Genomic DNA, 20,562 nt, shown 5'->3' with positions numbered 1-20,562 from the left:
ACTACAGCACTTGTTTTGCACACGTTACCCGAAGGTTATTCACAAGATCCTCCTCCTCCCTTCTTCTGATTGAGGTTTTCACTGCCATGTGGCTCCCTCTGCTGTCGTACTGCATGAGCACAGCACAGAGATCATGCACAAAGCATTCAGGTTGGAGGCAGAGACAAGTGCTGAGCACCGTCAGCAGAGGGCGCGATCACAGATCACTGGCAAATGTAAACAGGAAGTGTATGAGAGCTGTTGACAACTGACCTTAAATGAAGTCAGTGGGACTATTATTTAAGAGCTTTATGTTTTTGCTATAGCCTTTTTTTTATCATATCACACCACTTTATCATTCAGCAAACATTATCGGACACTACATTTTGTATTAATTAGTTAATTGAATGGTTTAATGTATTCATCCCAAAGGGAAATAGAAGTGTTGCATTATAGTAATGAAAAACAAAACTAGGATCAAAATAAATCAATAAAATCTGCAATAATTGTACAGAGCCATTATATAAAGCTATTGAGGCAAGCAAAAACTACTTCTTTATACAGTAACTTGTTGCAACAAAGCTCAAGAAGCCTCTTAGTGAAGATACTGGTGTTTTCTCAGAATATTTATTAACAATGTTAGCATAAGATAAGAAACCTTTATTTGTCCCACAATGGGGGAATTGCAGTTTCCAACAACATACAGAAAGGGCAGAATAAGAGATAGAGGAAGGAGTAGCTTATAAAAGATAAGTAATTAAATAAATTAGTATTTTACAGACTGGTGTCAAACTGGTGTTTTGAAGTTTTTACACCTTGACGTTATTGCACATATTAAGAGTGTTCGTTGTGGAGCAGCGTTGTGGTTTCTTCCAGCAGCTGGAAGGAAAGACCTTCTATATCTTCTATATAATCAGCTCCAGGGTATCCATTCAATTTTTGAGGCACTGACTTTAATGCGTCCACCCCAGCAGAGGACTGCAGAGAAACTTAGTCACTACTGCACGCTTAATGCAACACCTTGCTGCAAAAGCTTTCACAAGTTTGTTTTGTTGTCCTGGTGAACACCCAGTTAATGTAGGCCTCCACCAGCTCCACCTCTTCTCCAGGATGAAAATAGTGTTTGACTTTCAGCCCCTAACACCTACAATTGTCTCTTATCGTGTTTATACTCAATATGAGGTGATTGTTCTCACACTGTATCACCAAGTGGCCCACCAGTTCTCCATGCTCAGCCTCCTGTCCACCACCACTACCTCATAAGAGGAGAGTCATCTGAGTATCTGTGCAGATGACAGGACTCTCACTGGTGTTGAATCTTGAACCTAGTAAAAAACATCTTCAGCTCATTAGCTCTCGCCAAGTTTCCATCAGTCTGCTCTCTCTCCATTTTGAGGCCTCTGACCTTTTTTTCCACATACCCTGAGCACTGATCATTTTCACCAGCAATATAATGCCGAAACATACACAACTTGCAAATCTATAGATCGTTTTTGAAATCCAAAGTTTCCCTAAAACTTATAACAAAAATACTGACTGGCTATATGACCAAGATTTGGCTCTTTTTTTTCTACTAGATGACACAATGACACATTCATTCACTAAAAACACTGGCTGCTGTTTTACAAGCACTGAATTAATAGTAGCATTTAAATACAATCTATAGTTGTTCTGAAATAGTAATAGAAGAGTATTTGTCTTTATTTTTATTTTTTAATGTTCTTTAATGCCAGTTTTGTGAAAGAAGGTGAAAAAAGTCTTCCTCCAACCCATGGCCTTGGCTAAGCCCTCCATGTCACTCGTAAATCCAGCACAGAAATTCCTCACATGCTGCTCCCAAAATTTGTCAGAGTTGCAGAGCTGGTTGAGTTCAGTCAGAACACAAGACAAACAAAAAACATTACAGTTATTAATGTACAACAAGAACAAAAACATACACCGGAGAAACAGAAAACAGAAGCTATCGTATTACTACTTCAACATCTAAACAAAATGTGGGGTTGTAAACATTTTAAGACTCTCACCTTTCTAAATCTGTGCGACACCTGTGCCAAGTGTGTCATATCTTTCAGCTCAAGATGGCATTGGATTCTCAGTAATATGTCATCAGGTAAGCGCTCCAGATAATCGAACTTTCCCTCACAAAGGGATTGTGTGTAGTCCAGGATATGCTCCCCAAAAACAGTTCTGACATCATCTACAGGGAGCAAGTGGTAAAGCGAAACCTAAGCATCACTGACGCAAATATTGAACCCCAAATAATGTTCTCTACTATAAACAAGATGAAATGTTGCCAATCAAGATTAGTGCCCAAATGGTCAAATGTTTTCGTCTATCAAGGACGCAATGTAATGAGGTTTATAATCTTACGCCGTAGCTTTTTATCATGTTGGAAATCTTCATGAGTTATCTTCAGCTGTTCAGGTGGAGCGCCTCTATTTCCAAGCCGCAAAGAAATCTTCCATGATGTCCATACCACCTTAAGTTAAAGAAATAGGGAAAAAAAATGAATACTTTGTGAAGGTACAACTTAAATCCAGGACAACATTATAATGAATGATCTATCACAGGAATAACTTGGACGATTCTAATTTAAAACTAAGTTATATAGAAATGCTCAACCTGATTTCTAGTGATCACCAGTTGAAAGAAATCCTTCGAGGGGGGTGGACCTTGACCATTGATTTTAAACAATTGCTCGCCAAGCAGGGACGCCATTTTGGACGCAGTACTGTAACCATGACAACGGGAAAGCAACCCAACGCATTTATTCAGCAACAGAGAAAAATTGTTTTGAAGGCGTTGCTACAGTGATCTAACATAAACTGGTAAGGCTTGGACGTAACGTTTATCAACAGAGATAACTTATTAGTGTGTATTGGTCGCTGTGGTGGTGGTTGTTGTGATGGTGGTGGGGGCTTATAGCGGATTGATATTCATTATTAGTGATATATTAATGTTACAAATGCACACAACAAAAAAATCCCGATATTTATAACAGTGCATCACACCCCGGCCCATACGCTCGGCAGCTTTGCGGTCTCACATCATCAAGATGACACCCAAAAAAAATCATAAGTAAGTAGTTCCCCAGCGAGCGGATGGATCCCGCGGATGTATCTTGCAGTTGCAGCAGGCCGCTCAGCTGATGTGAAGCTGGTGGAGAGAAAAGAGGAGCTGGTGCACTGTCTGTTACAACTACAACACTGGGACAAATAGGTAACAACAGCACGGCAAAGATGCTTTTTTTCCACATTGACATCTCAATCAACAGCCATTAGGACTTTTGAGATTGTTCAATGTCGATTGAATTGAGTCGAATTATATTTCAGTCTTGCGAAAAAATATCTCGAATCCCGTTCCTGCTTTCCTGTTTTTGTGTGTGGCTCTGACTGAAATGTATCAGAGGCCATTTCTTTTTGCCCACTTTAGGGTTACCGTGCTAGCTCTACTAGCTGGCTGACTCATTAATGTTGATAAAGATTTAAGCAAATTACGTTTCAAAACACCGAACTTGTGATTTGTAGCGTGGAAAACTTTGTACTTCGTAGCTAGAAATCCCCCGTAACCCGAGGAGAGGAGCCCGGCCGGCTGGAGCCGAGCAGCCCGCTGCTCTGGGGCTTTACCGTCGATGCCCTGCCCTGGCTACAGTCGGAATTGAGGAGGTTTGTGGTTGGTTTTTCCACGTAGACAACGAGCTTAACTGATAGCAACCAGTGACTACGGTAACCTAAGTGTTTTTCTTCTCCTTTCCTGAGCCTTTCTGTGTTTCCCTGGGCTAAGGCTAGCGTTAAGGTCTGCGTCGCCGCGTACCTTACGCCGTAGGCTCTGCGTTGGTGTAACGCGGAACCATAAATCAGCCTTTACGCGGCGATGCGCAACGTACGCCGTAACCCTACGGCGTACGTTGCGCGTAGCCGCGTACCCGACGGCGTAACCTCTGCGTCGCTTTAACGCAGGACCATAATTCCGGCGTTAGCCTGCTAACGAGTGACTGGCCTCGATGGCTTTAAATTGAGCCGATGTAGTTGACGTTATTTGGATTACATTCTTAGTATTATTCGAGCATGTTTTTCCCCAAACTCAGAACCATGTGGTTTGTTGACACGTTGTTCTTCAGACGGCTTTAATCTGCCTTAAAAGGCAGCTAAGACTGCTGCATTGGCCTCAAGTAAACCACTCACAAAAACCTCGCAGCTTTGTCAAATCTACACACAAATGTCATGTTTGTGCGGACAGCGTTTGCTACGTAAGTGTCACTGCCTGGATCTGCATTTAAACCTGTGGGGTTGACAGTGGTGTTGGTTTAGGGTTTAGAAAGGGTGAGCTATAGCTCGCAGACAGTCCGGGATATATATATATATATTTTTTTTTAGTTTGTTTCCCTTTAACTCCCCAGCTTTTTACTCGTGTGTCATCATCGTGTCTCGATCCGCCACTTTAGTTAAAGCTGACGTGAATCCAGCCCTCCGGCCTGGAGACACAACACGACATCTGAGCGACCAGTCCAGCCATTTTCGGAGTGTCTGCTAATCTCAAGTAAACGCAATAGTAATTTGTGCTGTGCTGTGAGGTGTGGAGAGGATAACCGCTAAAGATTTGTGTCACAAACAAACTAAATACGAGCTGGCTGTCAAATGTGAGGCTTGGATAAGTGTGTGGATAGGTGGAAACACCGGCACGACAACTACGCACTTCAATGTAAGCAGGCTGTGTTAGCCATGGTAACTTTTGACTGCCCTCAGGTGTACAATTAATTCTCTCGTAGTGGTTTCTAATCTTCTTATCGATGCTATCAAGGTTGGGACGTCCGCATGCGGGGTGGCAGGATTATTTTAAATTGAAATACGAGTATATTTATATAGATGCGACTAAGCTGCTGTCAAATGTATGGGACTAGCTGTGAGTAGCTCGACATGCTAACTATAGTCGAAGGTGGTAGAAAACTACGTCAGAAATACAGGCCTCTGCACATCAAGAGTACAAAAGCTGGACACGGTCGTGTTTTGTTTTGTTGTGGTTTCGAAAGAGAGTTTGAAGGGGACAACGTTTTACGCTATCATCGTTTGATGTAGTTAACTAATCGCATTATACTCGAGTGGTGTAGCAGTTGTTAGACTGGTGGAAAAACAAAGACTAGGATGCACTGTCAGTGCAGGCCTAACGTGGCCCTGTGAGCTTGGCAAGTGTGGCGCATTTTTTCCATAAATATTCACTATGTCAAGGATTAAGCTGTGAATTGACGGCTCATTTAGTTAGCATTTCCTTTTGGATGTGAACTCTTCTTTGTCTTTCATAACCAAATGTATAGCTATACACGTTCATACCATCTCAATCCCTTTTCACCAATACCCCCATGTCATGTAGTGTTACATATTATACATTTTATTTCCTTACATTTAAAATGGATTTCCTTTTTTTATTTTTGTACTAAATAGTTATTGTCCCAACCACAGTGTGTTGATCAGTTTTAGATTTTATGGATTGTCATGGTAATTTTAAAAGTGATTAGTTATTTCTGATCTTTAAGTGTTTGACACTTTTTTGTCATTGTTCCTTTTGACTTAAACTTTTCCTAAATTGTATTTATTTGTTTATTTATTATTTAATGGGGGCTTGTGACTCTTATAGATACTAAAAACATATTCAAATGTGGCATTCATTTTAAGTGACATTCTTATTTTCATATTATTATTGATGATAAATGACAATAGTCCTTCCTGCTAAAAGGTGAGAGTTAAAATTAATCAAGGAAGTTGAAGTATACTTACAGTAAATCATAAGTAAAATAAGTGACCTAGTTCTAAATGTCAATGTCTTAGATGTATGTAACTGTTTTATACTGACGGTAAATATTCAAATGTAAAGGCCAATAGAAATTAGGTACTTTGCAATACGGTTGTGAATATAAGAAGAATAAATGTGAGCTTACTGGAAACATCTTGTCTTAGTCTTTAGAAGAAACTCAACTGATGCCGTTAACTCTTCTGATCATAGCAATCTAGAATACACAGTTACTAAAATAATAATAAACCATTAGGTTTTGATTGAATCAACTGTTGCTTTTCAGGTTCCTGTCATGAGGACTATACAAATCCTAGTGCTAATGATGGGATTGATCAGTTGTTTTCTGATTAGCTTTTGTTTAGGGTTTGATGGAAAAGATACAATGAAAATGAGAAGTTGTGCTCCTTATCCCCTTACCATATTTTAATTAATTTCCTTTTGGGTTTAATAAAGTGTTTTTAAATTGATTTGAATCTCAAATGGACTAGATGTGCAAGCTTGAGCTTCAAAATCAAAATGAGCCCAGCAAGTTCGTTTTGGCTTTGTAAATTGCACATATAAGGCTCACAATTAAGTGTTATAATGTTATGGATTTCTTTTTAATTTACTTTATTGTATTTTCTTTATTTTAGTGAATGGTAGTGTCTAGAAAGGGTATGTCCCTTCAGGAGAGAGGTGCCAATGTCCAACCGGCCTAATTCCAATTCAGGGGGGTCACTGCGCCGTTCACAGAGGAACACTGCCGCGGCCCAGCCACAAGACCACACAGTAGCTGGAAGGTAGGTCTGGCTGCATATTCACCATATAACATCACATGAAAAACAGCAAAACAAAAAAATATAATTGGTATTTCTTGAAGGGAGCAACTGATGAGACCAAAGATTTAGTATAGGGGAGTTTGCACTTGGATGGCTAATGTAGATAGCTAAATGGCTATGTTGACCTTTTTGCTCAAAGAAGGAACTTATTTTTGTTGTCTTTTCCTAGTTAGATATTAACTATGTTCTAACAGTTTTTCATACTAATGCAAAGGCCTAAATAATAATAAGTGAAATATGTAGTTGCCATCAATTAAAGGGTGTGGGAATTGAACAAGTCTTGTATGTGACTTAATTATAGAAACCCACACTGTTCCTTGCTCTTTAATTTCCAACCTTACAGGTTGCAGTCAGAGCAGGTAAAACATAAAGCAAATTCCCCACCTGAAAGTAGAAGACCTAATTCTAAGGCTCCCAAAGCCACAGCCAGCTCAGCCACTGGCCAGTCCAGAGGGCACAGCTCAAGAAGGTACCCATATTTTCTACTTGGTGCTACAGTATGTCATTGTTATTAGACTTTGTACTTTATTAATCACTGTTGTGTATGTAGTAAAGTTTGGGATTTTTATTTATTTGTTTACATTATGTCTAGTGAAATACTTTTAATATGGCATTATAATTTGATCGATTTCCTCTTCATTTAAAAATGATATTTTGTTGCTCTTTTTACTAACAGAAGTGGTCTTACATTGCCCGTGGGTTCACTCGTGCTGCAAGACGACCCTGAGGCTGCAGGAACATCTGAACAAGAACGACCAGGCCCACAATCTAAAAGTGAGGGCACCCGAGTCCTGAAACGAAGTGAAGCTCCTGACCAAATTAGTGTCCTTGGACTGACTCCTGCCAAGAAGCCCAAATCGCTTCCCCCACCGAGAGACAATACCTCAGAGACCAAGAAAGGCTCGGCTAAGTCCAAGAAGAGGGCAGCTACCTCTGAATCGCCTGCATCATCAGGTCGAGGCCAGGGCAAGAAGAGTGTGGTTGCTGGGGCTTCCCCAGTCCAGAAACGGAAAAAATCAGACTCTCTCCCCGGTCTAAGTAGCACCGCAGGGTCCCTCCCTAATTGTACCGAGGGAAGAACTGCAAAACCTACCAAGCTGGCGTCTAAATCGGCCGCCTCAGCCAAAGCTGGGTGTAGCAACGTGACGGACTCCTCCTCATCTGCCTCCTCATCTTCTTCGTCCTCCATCACAGGCACCAAGAGTGTTGATACCCAGGGTGCTCGAGTCAAACAGGGAAAAGATCAGACCAAGGCACGTCGTTCTCGCTCTGCATCTAGCCCATCTCCACGTCGTAGTACACGTGACAAGGAGCAGGCCAAAACTGCCAGCTCTTCAAAATTTGAGTGGGCGGCACGCTTCAACCCCAAAGTTAACCTGCCAAAACCCAAGCTGCCCCTACCTGGATCCTCCAAAACAGAGACTTCCAAACCTGGGCCATCGGGATTACAAGCTAAACTAGCAAGTGAGTTAAAATACCTGTTTATGGCATGCCTCTACTCTTGAATATACTCTTAATCCAGCTTTTCTATTTAAAAAGAAAACAAAATTATACTATTCTTATTCAGAAACAATGTTCATTTGAATACAAAACTTTTTTATATTACATAATTAACAGGAAGAATTGCATATTGTGGAGATTGGTTTATATTGGAATTTGCTTTATTTAGTTTAACTGTTTCAAAATACTGATCTGTTTCAATAGTGATATTGAAAATGGTCAAGAATTGGCCACATCAGTCAGCCAATTATTGGCCTTTTGTTCTTTTTTTTTTTTTTTTTTTTTTTTTTTAATAATTGCATTGGCCTGTTTGGGAAATGAGATATTACCTGAGTGTTAGGATGGTACTTTTGTCTCTGGGTTTAATGTCACAGGACCTGTGATCCACACAGCATATGTTACAAAATTCCCCTCCAGGCTGCTGGAGGCAAATACATTTGTATAGCTCAAGTCCCTCAGGATGGATAACTGCTTTGAAATGGCAGTGAAGCAACAGTTTCTGTGAATTGTGTCCTTTCTAGTCGTGGGAGAGCGGTTCTCATGGCATTCACCATGGATTGGTTTTAGAAGAGTCCTGGATTCAGTTATCTGTTCCACTAAAGATGCGTGTTGAGTCTATTTTGGCACTCGATCACCAGTACGCCATGTCCATTTACACAAGTGGACTGGGGCTCGTACATTAAGATTAGGTAACCCGTGGACTCTGTGGGTAAACAAGTCAAGAGTTTTACAAGAAAATTTAACCATGTATGTGGAGAGGATCAGTTTTAAAAGTTGAAAAGCTTATTTTATTTGACACCAAGTTTATGTATAATTCCAGAAACGTACATCTCACCATGTCTTCAAATGAGCAAATCACCATATAATCATGTGATCTCGCAGCCTTCAAGTAAAGTCGTGACCTCACAATTCCAGGTGAAGAGGCAGCTCTTGGAAGTGCTCTGCGTTTGAAAAGCTCCCTCTAACCTTAAACAGAGCACAACTGATGCAAAACCAGACTATGACAGTTGCGCCCAGTGGGACCCAGGCATAATTGCTTCCCAGACAAGACAAATTAAAGCACATGTACACCACAGAGACGAACCCGAAATTTGAACTCAGGGACTGTCCTGCATGTTTTAGATGTTTCCCTGCTTAAGCACATGCTGATACAAATGACCATCATCGTCAGACTTATGCAGATCTTGATAACAAACTGATGACCATCAATTAGAATCAGGTGTGTTGATGCAAGACATCTAAAACATGTGGGGCAGAGGATCCTGAGGAACAAGATTTGGGTAACACTAATCTAGCCATGAGTTTAATTTAAATGATCATGTATTAATACATTTGTCAACACTTGAACACATTGCAAATAAGAGTGTATGCGTGTATGTCTTTACATTTATAGTGATTAGGATCAAAAGCCAACTGTGCAAGATGGGAACTTCCTACAAATAAATTGACCAAATTGCAGTCCCCCATGTCCAACATTATGTTTGAGGATTAAGATGTAATTGATTGACAATTAGGTGATCATCAGGTTTATGGGTTGGCATTAATTTGTGATGCTTGAGTATAGTATAAGGCAGTGATTCTTAACCATAGGGCCGCGGCCCACACTTGGGCCGCGAGCGCCATCTAGTGGGCCGCCAAAAAAAATTCAGTTTTGTACGTGTGGGCCGCGAGGGCCGCGGGACTGCATAGCAACTCCCAACCAAATGAGGAGAAGAAGACACTCAGCTAGCTGTACGTGTAATAGTAAGAGAAATGGTGTGTGTATTTACAGAGAAAATCCTTCATTTTGCACAGAGTAGGTTTAGATCCGCCAGGATTAGGGATCGATTAATTGGGTCTGCGCCCAGAGCGAGCGAGCGCGGCGTGATTATTTATCCCGGCGCGTCCCCGCGGCCGGGGAGGTCGGCTGAGGCTGCCGCTCGGGCGGCTCCGTCGCTACTGCTGAAGGATGGTAGATGTAGATGCGTGGGCTGTCGTGTCTGCTGGACTGGACTGTTCGGGCTTTCGAAAAAGCATCGGAAAGTAATTGTTGCAGCGCGACCAGAGAGCTGCGGTGCGGGCTGTGCCCGTCGCAGCTGATCAGGCTCCGATGAAACCCGACACACTGAGTCCTGACAACTTATTAATGTAAATAACTTAAAGTAAAATCAAACTAAGTTTTGTCCTCGCTGTATTTTTAAATATGCAACCCGGAATGGACAAATTCATCCTGTTCAGTCTTCCCACTGGGACAAAACCAGTGTCTCATACGTTCAGAGCCCGTGGCGTTCAAAGTGCGAAAGTGAAACGCCACTGAAACAAAACACAAAGTTTTTCATCAAACATATCCACTCAAGTCTGAACTGAAGTCACAGAAAAATAAACTGACCATTTTAAAACATCCTGCCCATGTTTGGGTCCAGATACAGCTGTGAAGCAGCTTTCTCCACAGTGAACATAATTAAAACTAAACATCGTTTCAGGCTCAACAATGAGCACCTCGACATGCATATGAGAACCTGACACCATCCAGCCCAGATTTAAAGTCCTGACAGAAGAAATTAGAGCTCAGTTCTCTCACTGAACAACAGAAAGTGGGGGCAGATTAAGATTATAAGAGGGGAAGAAAGAGAAACTGCAAAACTGTTAAATTGTTAAGATGTGTTTATATTAATTTAGTATAAAAATGTGTTGAGACAATTAACAAAGAAAAGGGGAAATTCAAACTGCTGGTAGAGAAATAAAATAAGATAGCATTTGAAAAATAAAATAAAATCTACTTTATTTTTAAGAGAAAAAAATATGTTTAATTCAAGTTAAACATGTTAATTGGCAAATATGTACTTTTTTTTAATATAACAGTCAGATGCAGATGTTGATACAACTATGAGGCTACTTGAATATACACACACACACACACACACACACATATATATATATATATATATATATATATATATATATATATATATATATATATATATTATGATGTTCTGGACCTTCGCTTGAGTAAATTTTCTCTAAATGGACCTCTTAAAGTTTTAGTTGAATACCCCTGCTATAGAGTGTTTATATTTAATGGGCCCCGGGCCACTCTGTACTGAAAAAATTGGGCCCCAAGGTCAGAAAGGTTAAGAACCCCTGGTATAAGGGGTTTGGGAATGCATTGTCTCAGTGGAGAGTTCCTTGTAGAGATATAGGAGCTTTAAGTAAAATATGTGGTTCACATGTAATAAGTGTGGGCTTTAGCGGGCTTCAGTGGGCTGGCTCAAGTTTCAGTGTTAAGTGCCACATGCCAGAAATCGGAGAATAACAAGTACCTGAAAATGCAACTTCATTGTGGGTTAAATATTTGATGGAAACACTAAAGGCTGAATTATGGTTTTGCGTTAAATCAACGCAGAGCGGACGCCGTAGGGTACGTGGCTACGCGGGAGGCTCTCTGCAGCCTACGGCGTAGCCTGACGTGCACCTCCCAAAAAATGTAACTACGCGTCGAGGCGACGCGGACCAACGCAGATCGAGAGGGCTGTGATTGGTTCGCTTGGTAGCAACACATTTCCGGTTCCGGTTCGTGAAGCAGTAGTGAACTTTCAGTGCTCTTTTCTTCGTCTGTGTGGTTGGTGTTTGTTTTTTTTTTTTTTTTTTTGGCTTGTTTTGTTTTTTTGCACAATAGTTGTCCTTATCTCTTTGATTCACTGTGACCGGAAAAGCCAGAAGCTAACCAAAGTACCAACTAGCACTCTGGAGGGGGTATTGCACCGTGACAAAATGGAGTGACTGAGAACTTGACAGCGTCATGGCAACGGCGTAGGCTCTGCGTTGGTTTAACGCAGAACCTTAAATCAGGCTTAAGGAGTAAATAACTTATTTTTTAAGATGTAGCTCTGTTTTTTTATTTATTTATTTTTTAAATGTTTTTTGATTTGACTATTGAACTCAAATAGCTACCATGAATGTAAAACGGAGTTAACGTGGGATGGGAGTACATTTTTCTTTAAAAAAAAAAAAAAAGAAGAAATTTGCCATTTTTCTGTGCAACTTTTAGTGGCAAAGACATAAAGGGGGTTCTCTTTAATTGTTTTGGTTAGTTTTATGGCATCTTTAGATTAGACCCGGTTATTTTCCCTGGATGAAGAATGTGTGTTTAACGCTAGCTAGGCAATGTAAATAGAAGGTGCGTTGGGGGCAGGTTGAGTGGAGGCGTTATCTGCATAACGTAACACGGGTCGGCATGTAGAATGACGTGTTATCCCTACATCAGCAGGATGAAGTTCATTGTTAGACAGGTGTAACTTTCAGAACAAAAATGGAGGAACACCAGGATGAGCCGTTTTTGGCTGCTGTGCACATTGCATGTCGGAGAACATATTGCCCGACACAGAAATGTATTCATACTGCTCCCGTCTGTCGGCCACCTGTGCCTCTCGATCTGCATTTAACGCCTTACCCTGAAAACTGTCTTCCATCCTCAGTTCTATAGGTGAGTAGCTTATGGACATCTTTGTCGTCCAAGTTTTTCATCTTGCTGTTATTACTCTAATCACCTGTTTACTACTTTATAAAAAAAACTAAAAAAAAAACCACATCTCCCCCAGGTGGGTAGCATTCAGTTAACATAGTCAACAACTCCCACCCAGGACCTACTAACCTGTCTCATTCTGTTTTACATTAGGCCTGACCTGTGGTTAAATGTATCCTCAGAAGAACATTATTGGCGGGGCCAACTCCACATGTGACCCTGTGTCAATTAATGTAAAAAGGACAGGCGACATGCTGGAGTCTGGTATTTAACACAGAGTATCTGCCGATGTATAAGGGGCTTTAATCTTACACAGCCAGTGGCAAAACCAGTGAAGGACTTGTGTAGACCTTGATGACAAGCTGATGGTTTCATTTGAATCAGGTGTGTTGAAGCAGCAACTTCTAAACATGCAGGGTAGTGGACCCTGAGGACCAGGGTTGAAGAACACTTGCTCACGTCAATATGTTTTTATTGCAAAAACAGTTATTCTCATTCGTTCTCAATCCACTGTATGCCATTTTGGATGTGTTTTGTTGATACTAGTTTGGTTTGAGTGAAGCATGTGACATTTGGTTCAAACAAAACTGCTTTGTTTATCTGATTATGTCCACCCAGTAAGCCGGTGTTGAAAAAATGGATTTTTCCGATTCTAAATCGATTTTCATAATTCGTATGTCTCAAGAACGAGATATATATATATATATATATATATATAATTTTTTTTTTTTTAATTTATGTTTTGTTCTCTTCATCACATTTTCGACAATTGAACTTTAATCCCAGTAGTCGTGTCATTTAATTCACACAGGGTGCGTGGTGTGAAAACTATCAAACAATGAACACGACGTCAAAGAGTAGCGGTAGTGTTAACAAAGCGCTGGTTTTTAAAACTCCTGAACTAAATTAACTTTCTTTTGAGAAAATGCTCCAAGAGGGGTCACTAAAGCCTGGATTATGGTTCTGCGCTACACCAACGCAGAGCACACGCCGCTGCTGTGACGCCATCGTGAACCCTCTGGACTTCTCCGTCACTCCATTTCGCCACGGTGCAATACCCCCCCGTGAACGCTAGGGGGGGTGCGTTCTTTTCCTGAATGGTTTATCAGACTTTTCCGGTCACAGTGAATCAAAGAGATAAGGACAACTATTGTGCAAAAAACCAAAACAAAAAAAATCACACACACACAAAGAAAAGAGCGCTGAAAGTTCACGACTGCTTCACGAACCGGAACCGGAAATGCGTTGCTACCAAGCGAACCAATCGCAGCCCTCTTGGTCTGCGACCTCTTGACGCGTAGTTACAATTTTTGGGAGGTGCACGTCAGGCACGGCGTGCGGCGTGGGGTGCAACCTTCGGCGCACGCTAGGCGTGGATTTAACGCAGAACCATAATCCAGCCTTTAAGGCTGGAGACACTGCGCACTTCTCTGCCCCTCTCGCCCCCGCTGCCCTTATGAATAAAACAAACGTCGGCCGCACAGACAACCAGCTGCGTTCAGAAACGGACCTCGCTCAGTTTCTGTGTTTCTGACAGAATAAATTACACAAGCTTAAATGATTTGTTTACTGCATGAGCTGTTGCAATTTCCTAATTTTTTTGCACTTTAAATGGATATTGAAAGGTCTATCAGTTATTCATTTCTTAGTTATTTCATACAAATAACTTTTGGAATGATTTGTTTATCCCCAAAAAAGGAACGTTTTGTTGGACACCAGAATAACTAGTGCCATGTTTTTGCCTTTTTAAATATGTTTAAAAGTAAGTTTTCATTTATAATTGCATAAATTGTCTATTTTTCATTACTTTATATACTGTCTTGGGGTACAATTGCATAAAATGCTAAAAACCAAATTCTCAAAAATTAAAAACTTCAAAACAAAATAAAAAAAATAAAATGGAAGGTGGGAAAAATAAAACCGATTTCATAAGCTCTCTGTTTGCTGCCCTGGATCTCTTTGATAATTCTGCCCCACACAATGTTTCCGAAAGCAATTATATCAGCATATTGGGAGGGCCTTTGGTCCTTACAGCCATCATTAGCTGCCATTACTTGCTCTTGAATCTCAATATATAATACTAGTATTAATGTTTCATAACTACACAGTCATAATTCATGCAACAGCTCAAAAAACAGTTTTATAACACTAACCCAAATCAATATCGGAATTGGATCGAATCAAGTCGTGATAATGGCCTGCCCCTTCTCAACCTTTCCCTGACCCTGCACCCCAACCTGGGACTTGATGTTTGGGCCGGACCTTCGGGAGCTGCGTGCTGGCCTGCGGTCCCCAACCCTGGTCATCCGTTGCTGCTTCCACCTGCCTGCTGTGCTGTTGCCGTCCCTGACCCACCTGTCTGGCCTTCGGCAAGAGGGTCCCCCCTTATGAGCCTGGTCCTGCTCAAGGTTTCTTCCCTCCTAAAGGGGAGTTTTTCCTTGCCACTGTTTATGTAATAACTGCTCGGGGATCATGTTCTGGGTCTCTGGAAAGCGTCTAGAGATAACTTTTGTTGTATTAGACGCTATATAAATAAAATTGAATTGAATAATCGATTCTGAATCTTAAGTATCGGAATCGAATTGATTCTTGACATTTGAATCGATAGCCAGCCTTACTGTCCAGGGGTGGTTTGTTCGTGCATCTGTTTTTAATTTGCCCTGGAACTTAAACTCAGAACCAGAATGATTTTTTTTTTTTTGTTTCGTATAGAAGAATGCTCTTTCTGTTGCTCTCATTTAGCAAGTTCCATGAACTAAGACGTATGAAGCAAATAGACCAATTATAGCCTGCCTGTTATCAGTTGCAACCCTGTAGACCCAGGTCAAGACATGCCTATGCTTAAAAATGTGTATGTCATACCTGATGGTAATTGTCATCAAGATGACGTTAAATTAGCAGGCACCTGTAGTCTTGTACACATGGGGAGAACTGGCATGGCAAGGGTCTTCTCAAGGATGTCCTTCCATTCTTCCTGTATACTATTTTAATTTATTGGAAAGGCTTACTAAATACTCCTTTTTTTTAAATGCTGAGTAGGAGATGGATGAACCAGGATGTGTCAGATTTTGAAAAATACAAATTAAGATGTAAACCCCCCCTTCATTTAGTCCTGCTTTCAAAACCAAAGTGCATGAACATGCTATGTCTGTTGACTTAAAGAATATGACATACAAGCCAGTGAATGGATTCACTTGTTACACGCTGTGATTGGTGTTTTTACGGACTTGTCACTTCCACATGTGATTGATAAATACTACTTGTGAGAGTATTTAATTGACTGTTTGCTGCCAGTGTGTAGAGAATTTCAGGTAATGTAACAAAAGATACTATAGAAAAAGTGCTCCCACCCAACCTTTTCAATTCAATGCAATAACTTTTTTATTTTAATCCCCTGAAGAAAAATTGTACTGATATTTTTACATTCAATATTTTATATACATTTTTAAATTATATTTATGGATAGCTTTATTCATATAGATACAGTTGTATGAAAAAGTTTGGGCACCCCTGATCATTTTCAAGATTTTCCTTTATAAATCATTGGTTGTTGGGATCAGCAATTTCAGTTAAATATATCATATGGCAGACAAACACAGTGCTATTTGAGAAGTGAAATGAAGTTTATAGGATTTACAGAAAGTGTGCAATAATTACTTAAACAAAAGTAGGCAGGTGCATAAATTTGGGCACCCCAACAGAAAAATTACATCAATATTTAGTAGATCATTCTTTTGCAGAAATAATAGCCTCTAAAAGCTTCCTATAGCTTCCAATGAGGGTCTGGATTCCGGTTGAAGGTATTTTTGACCATTCTTCTTTACAAAACATCTCCAGTTCAGTCAAGTTTGATGGTTTCCGAGCATGGACAGCCCGCTTTAAATCACACCACAGATTTTCAATAATATTCAGGTCTGGGGACTGAGATGGCCATTCCAGAACGTTGTACCTGTTCCTCTGCATGAATGCCTTAGTAGACTTTGAGCAGTGTTTAGGTCGTTTTCTTGTTGAAGTATCCAGCCCCGGCGCAACTTCAACTTTGTCACTGATTCTTGAACATTGTTGGCAAGAATCTGCCGATAGTGACTGGAATCCATGCGACCTTCAACTTTAACGAGATTGCCAGTACCTGCACTGGCCACACAGCCCCACAGCATGATGGAACCACCACCAAATTTGACTGTGGGTAGAAAGTGTTTGTCTTGGAATTCTCTCTTCTTCCGCCATGCATACCGCCGCTTGTTATGTCCAAATAACTCAATTTTAGTTTCATCAGTCCACAGCACCTTATTCCAAAATGAAGCTGGCTTGTCCAAATGTGCTGTAGCATACCTCAAGCGACTCTGTTTGTGGCGTGTGTGCAGAAAAGGCTTCCGCCGCATTACTCTCCCATACAGCATCTCCTTGTGCAAAGTGCGCTGAATAGTGGAACGATGCACAGTGACACCATCTGCAGCAAGATCATGTTGTAGGTCTTTGGAGCTGGTCTGTGGGTTGACTTGGACCGTTCTCACCATCCTTCGCCTCTGCCTATCTGAGATTTTTCTTGGCCTGCCACTCCGGGCTTTAACTAGAACTGTGCCTGTGGTCTTCCATTTCCTCACTATGTTCCTTACAGTGGAAACTGACAGCTGAAATCTCTGAGCTAGCTTTTTGTATCCTTCCCCTAAACCATGATGTTGAACAATCTTTGTTTTCAGGTCATTTGACAGTTGTTTTGAGGCTCCCATGTTGCCACTCTTCAAAGAAGATGCAAAGAGGTGAACAACTTACAACAGGCCACCTTAAATACCCTTTGTCATGATCGGCTTCACCTGTGTATGTAGGTGAAGGGTCGATGAACTGAACAAACAACTGTTGTGTTCCAATAATGAATGCTAAATGTATTCAAATCAATAAAACAACAAGGGTTCCTAAATTTATGCACCTGCCTACTTTTGTTTAAGTAATTATTGCACACTTTCTGTAAATCCTATAAACTTCATTTCACTTCTCAAATAGCACTGTGTTTGTCTGCCATATGATATATTTAACTGAAATTGCTGATCCCAACAACCAATGATTTATAAAGGAAAATCTTGAAAATGATCAGGGGTGCCCAAACTTTTTCATACAACTGTATATGGAGTGACACAGATATACAAGGATAAGGTGTGTGTGTGTGTGTGTGTGTGTGTGTGTGTGTATATATATATATATATATATATATATATATATATATATATATATATATATATATATAAAAATAGGGCAGTTTAACCTCGATAGCGATAAATGCACGTGTTGTGTGTTGAAACTTAGTGTGTGTTGAAGCTGAAACTCTGACCTCACCTGGCAACAAAAGATTATATTTTCTGATTGGCTGATTGGTAACTCCAGACAGCTGCTCTGAGCTGAGAGCTCAGTGCACAATAGCGTACCTTGACTCGGTTGTAAGATGGGCTGTTGGAGTTACTGTGCGGTGAAGTTAATTTCTCAGCGTGTGAAATGCCATCTGTGTCGTGAGAGTCTGAGCTTGTTGAAATGCGTGAGACTTGAGTGCCCTGTTATTTTGTCTGTGCCGATCTCAGCTGCTTCTTCATTTGAACCATGAGCCATTTTTTGGGGTTTCCAGTGGTCATATTTATATACCTACATAATACACCGACTCATATTAGTATCAAAAATAAACCCCTTTAAGGATGAGATTAAAAAAAAAAACATCCTCAAAGTAAGTTAGATGTATGAAATTCTTCACATTTGGAAATGGACTAGCAGCCTCCTAAGCCCAAATATTAACTTAGGTAAGGTAACATCAGAAATATCCTTTGGCACATGACTATTATTATGCAAAGCTCAAGTCATCATTTATCCCAAGCTGACATTATAGTTGTTCCAGGTGAAATGTCAGCTGAAAGACTGTGTATGTGTGTTTTTTTATATATATATATATATATATATATATATATATATATATATATATATATATACACACACATACATACACACTTGCTCAGTTTAGTAGGTTTAGCCCTTCTAGGCGGTTGAAAAGATAGTAACTCAAGTGGGGTCTGTGCCACGGGCTTCAGCCCAAATGGAGAGACCCCTCCTAAATTGACTTTCACGTGTTGCCCCACCAGCTGACCAGAGATCTGTTTGGGGGTAGGGGAGGACTTACAAACTGCTTTTGTCAGACAGACAGAACTCTGTTACTCTTGGAATATCATCATCTTATTTACCTTGTAATACACATTTTTGTAATCTACAGTGGTGAGTAATCATGCATGTATTAGAGAATTACAAAAGGCCATTTCAATCATATTCAACTTGAATTATTTTCTGCAGCCTGTACAGTAGAAAATATTAGGTACCATAGAGCTATTTCTTTCATTATCAAGTTATTTGTGGGAAACATGCTGAATAGTATTGAAATGTAATAAATGTGGCATAATTCACTGGCATATGGGGATATAATTACAAGGTCAAATTAAGTAAAAACAAAACAAAAAAAATCTTGTTTCTTTAATTCATTTAATCTTTGTGGCTATTTTATTAAATTATTTTTGTACTGCTGAATTATGACTCACAGATATAGCATGAAGGTTGTCCTGTCATAGGGCCATGGTCGTGTTACTATTAATACCCCTTTGGCCTGTGGTACATAGCGCTAAACAGGCAACTCTGCTGTATTGAAAAATAATTCTAGGCAATGCTAAGCTTCAAGTTGTGTGATCTATAAATATATGATTTTTTTTAAATTTTATCTTTAGCTGTGTTTTAGGATTTTTTTTTATCTCTGGAGACCCACAAGCAACTTTATCTTAAGGAACTTTTTCTGTTTGTCACAGCTAAAAATGCGTGCATGTATATTCATTTAAAAATTCAGCATGTCTTGAGCTTAGGCCAATTACAGTGGAAATATACAAATGACATATGATTTTTATATGGTTTTATTCCTAAGTTACAAGAACGATGTCAGCTTCATTGGGGTTAAAAAAAACAGTCCAGTTTGACTGTTTACAAGTTCCTGGTCCAGAAGTTGGGCTTTGTAACTTCTTTCTTTTTTTGACATAATTTTATTTTTTTATTGTATAAATCTAGGTTTAAGAAAATCTACCAACAAGAAGCGCAGCGAGTCTCCTCCAGCAGAGCTCCCCAGTTATCGGCGGAGCACACGCCAGAAGACCACGGGCTCCTGTGCCAGCACCAGGTAAAAAGATATTTAGTGACAACTTGGGTTCGAGCAGTGATTGTTGTGGTTTGGGGGGTTTACAGAGCTGGGTGTGTGTATGACGACAGTTTTATTTATTTATGTATATGCTTTTTATAATTTTTCTTCATTTCCAATTCAAGCATGATCCATGTGTAGAGTTGCAGCTTTACCACATTTCCTCTGCTAAAAAGCTTAATCATACATGGATTTTCACCCAGAATGAAATTTGCGATGTGGTTGCTGTTGTTTGAGAACAACCTCATGTTAGCACAGGAGAATGCATATGCTAGCAGAATGTCATTTTGTCCATCACAGCATCCATCATCAAAATAGTGGATGTTTGTACTTGCTAGAATGACATGTCAATAGTCCAGGAATTAGGGAAAAAAAAGAGAGAACAAAAAAACATTTGCATGTGCGTTATGTTAGGCATTAAACTGATGCTGTTGTAAACCAATAAAGCGAGCCAGAACCTTGGTATTAGCCAATCAGAAACAGAGGAGGGCGTGTTGGATCAAGGGGGGTAGTCTGGGGGAGCAGTCGCCCTCCTCTCCCCGCCACCGGAGGCGCGGCGGCCCGGCCCGCCTCGCGGGGCCTTCGTCCAGCGGAGTTCGCGCGTCTTCGGGCGGGGGTTTTCGTGGGGCGGTGTCTGACGCCGCGCGGAAGGCGGACCGGTGGGGGGAGGCGGGTACGGCCCTTCTCACGGAGCTCCCCAGCTGCGGCGCCCGTCGGCGGGTCGCCTCGGCTGGCGCCTAGCACCTGACTTAGAACTGGTGCGGACCATG

At 40.6% G+C, this 20,562-nt stretch overlaps 2 protein-coding genes across 8 annotated transcripts in view; one reads left to right on the top strand and one right to left on the bottom strand.

Annotated features, from left to right (window-relative positions):
- trip12 (thyroid hormone receptor interactor 12) overlaps positions 1-20,562 on the top strand; it is a 63,673-nt gene that overhangs the window by 20,467 nt on the left and 22,644 nt on the right. For 2 of the 7 annotated variants that reach the window (XM_061719178.1, XM_061719174.1), the window contains exons 1-5: positions 3,209-3,644; positions 6,399-6,545; positions 6,928-7,053; positions 7,261-8,048; positions 19,666-19,774. In XM_061719178.1, coding sequence (XP_061575162.1) covers positions 6,448-6,545; positions 6,928-7,053; positions 7,261-8,048; positions 19,666-19,774 — 1,121 coding nt within the window. In that variant the 5' untranslated portion in view covers positions 3,209-3,644; positions 6,399-6,447. The other 5 variants (XM_061719181.1, XM_061719180.1, XM_061719175.1 and 2 more) reach the window with 4 other exon arrangements.
- Positions 36-3,172, bottom strand: fbxo36a (F-box protein 36a). The gene is made up of 6 exons (XM_061720523.1): positions 3,026-3,172; positions 2,602-2,710; positions 2,350-2,458; positions 2,004-2,176; positions 1,710-1,839; positions 36-109 (listed from the first exon to the last, which is right to left on the bottom strand). The coding sequence occupies exons 1-6, from the start codon at positions 3,028-3,030 to the stop codon at positions 36-38; spliced, it is 600 nt and encodes a 199-aa protein (XP_061576507.1). The 5' UTR covers positions 3,031-3,172.

Source organism: Cololabis saira, chromosome 4 (assembly GCF_033807715.1).
Source record: "Cololabis saira isolate AMF1-May2022 chromosome 4, fColSai1.1, whole genome shotgun sequence".
Lineage (NCBI taxonomy): Eukaryota > Metazoa > Chordata > Actinopteri > Beloniformes > Belonidae > Cololabis > Cololabis saira.
Note: the sequence above shows the minus strand (reverse complement) of the source record. Positions and strands in the feature narration are given on the sequence as shown.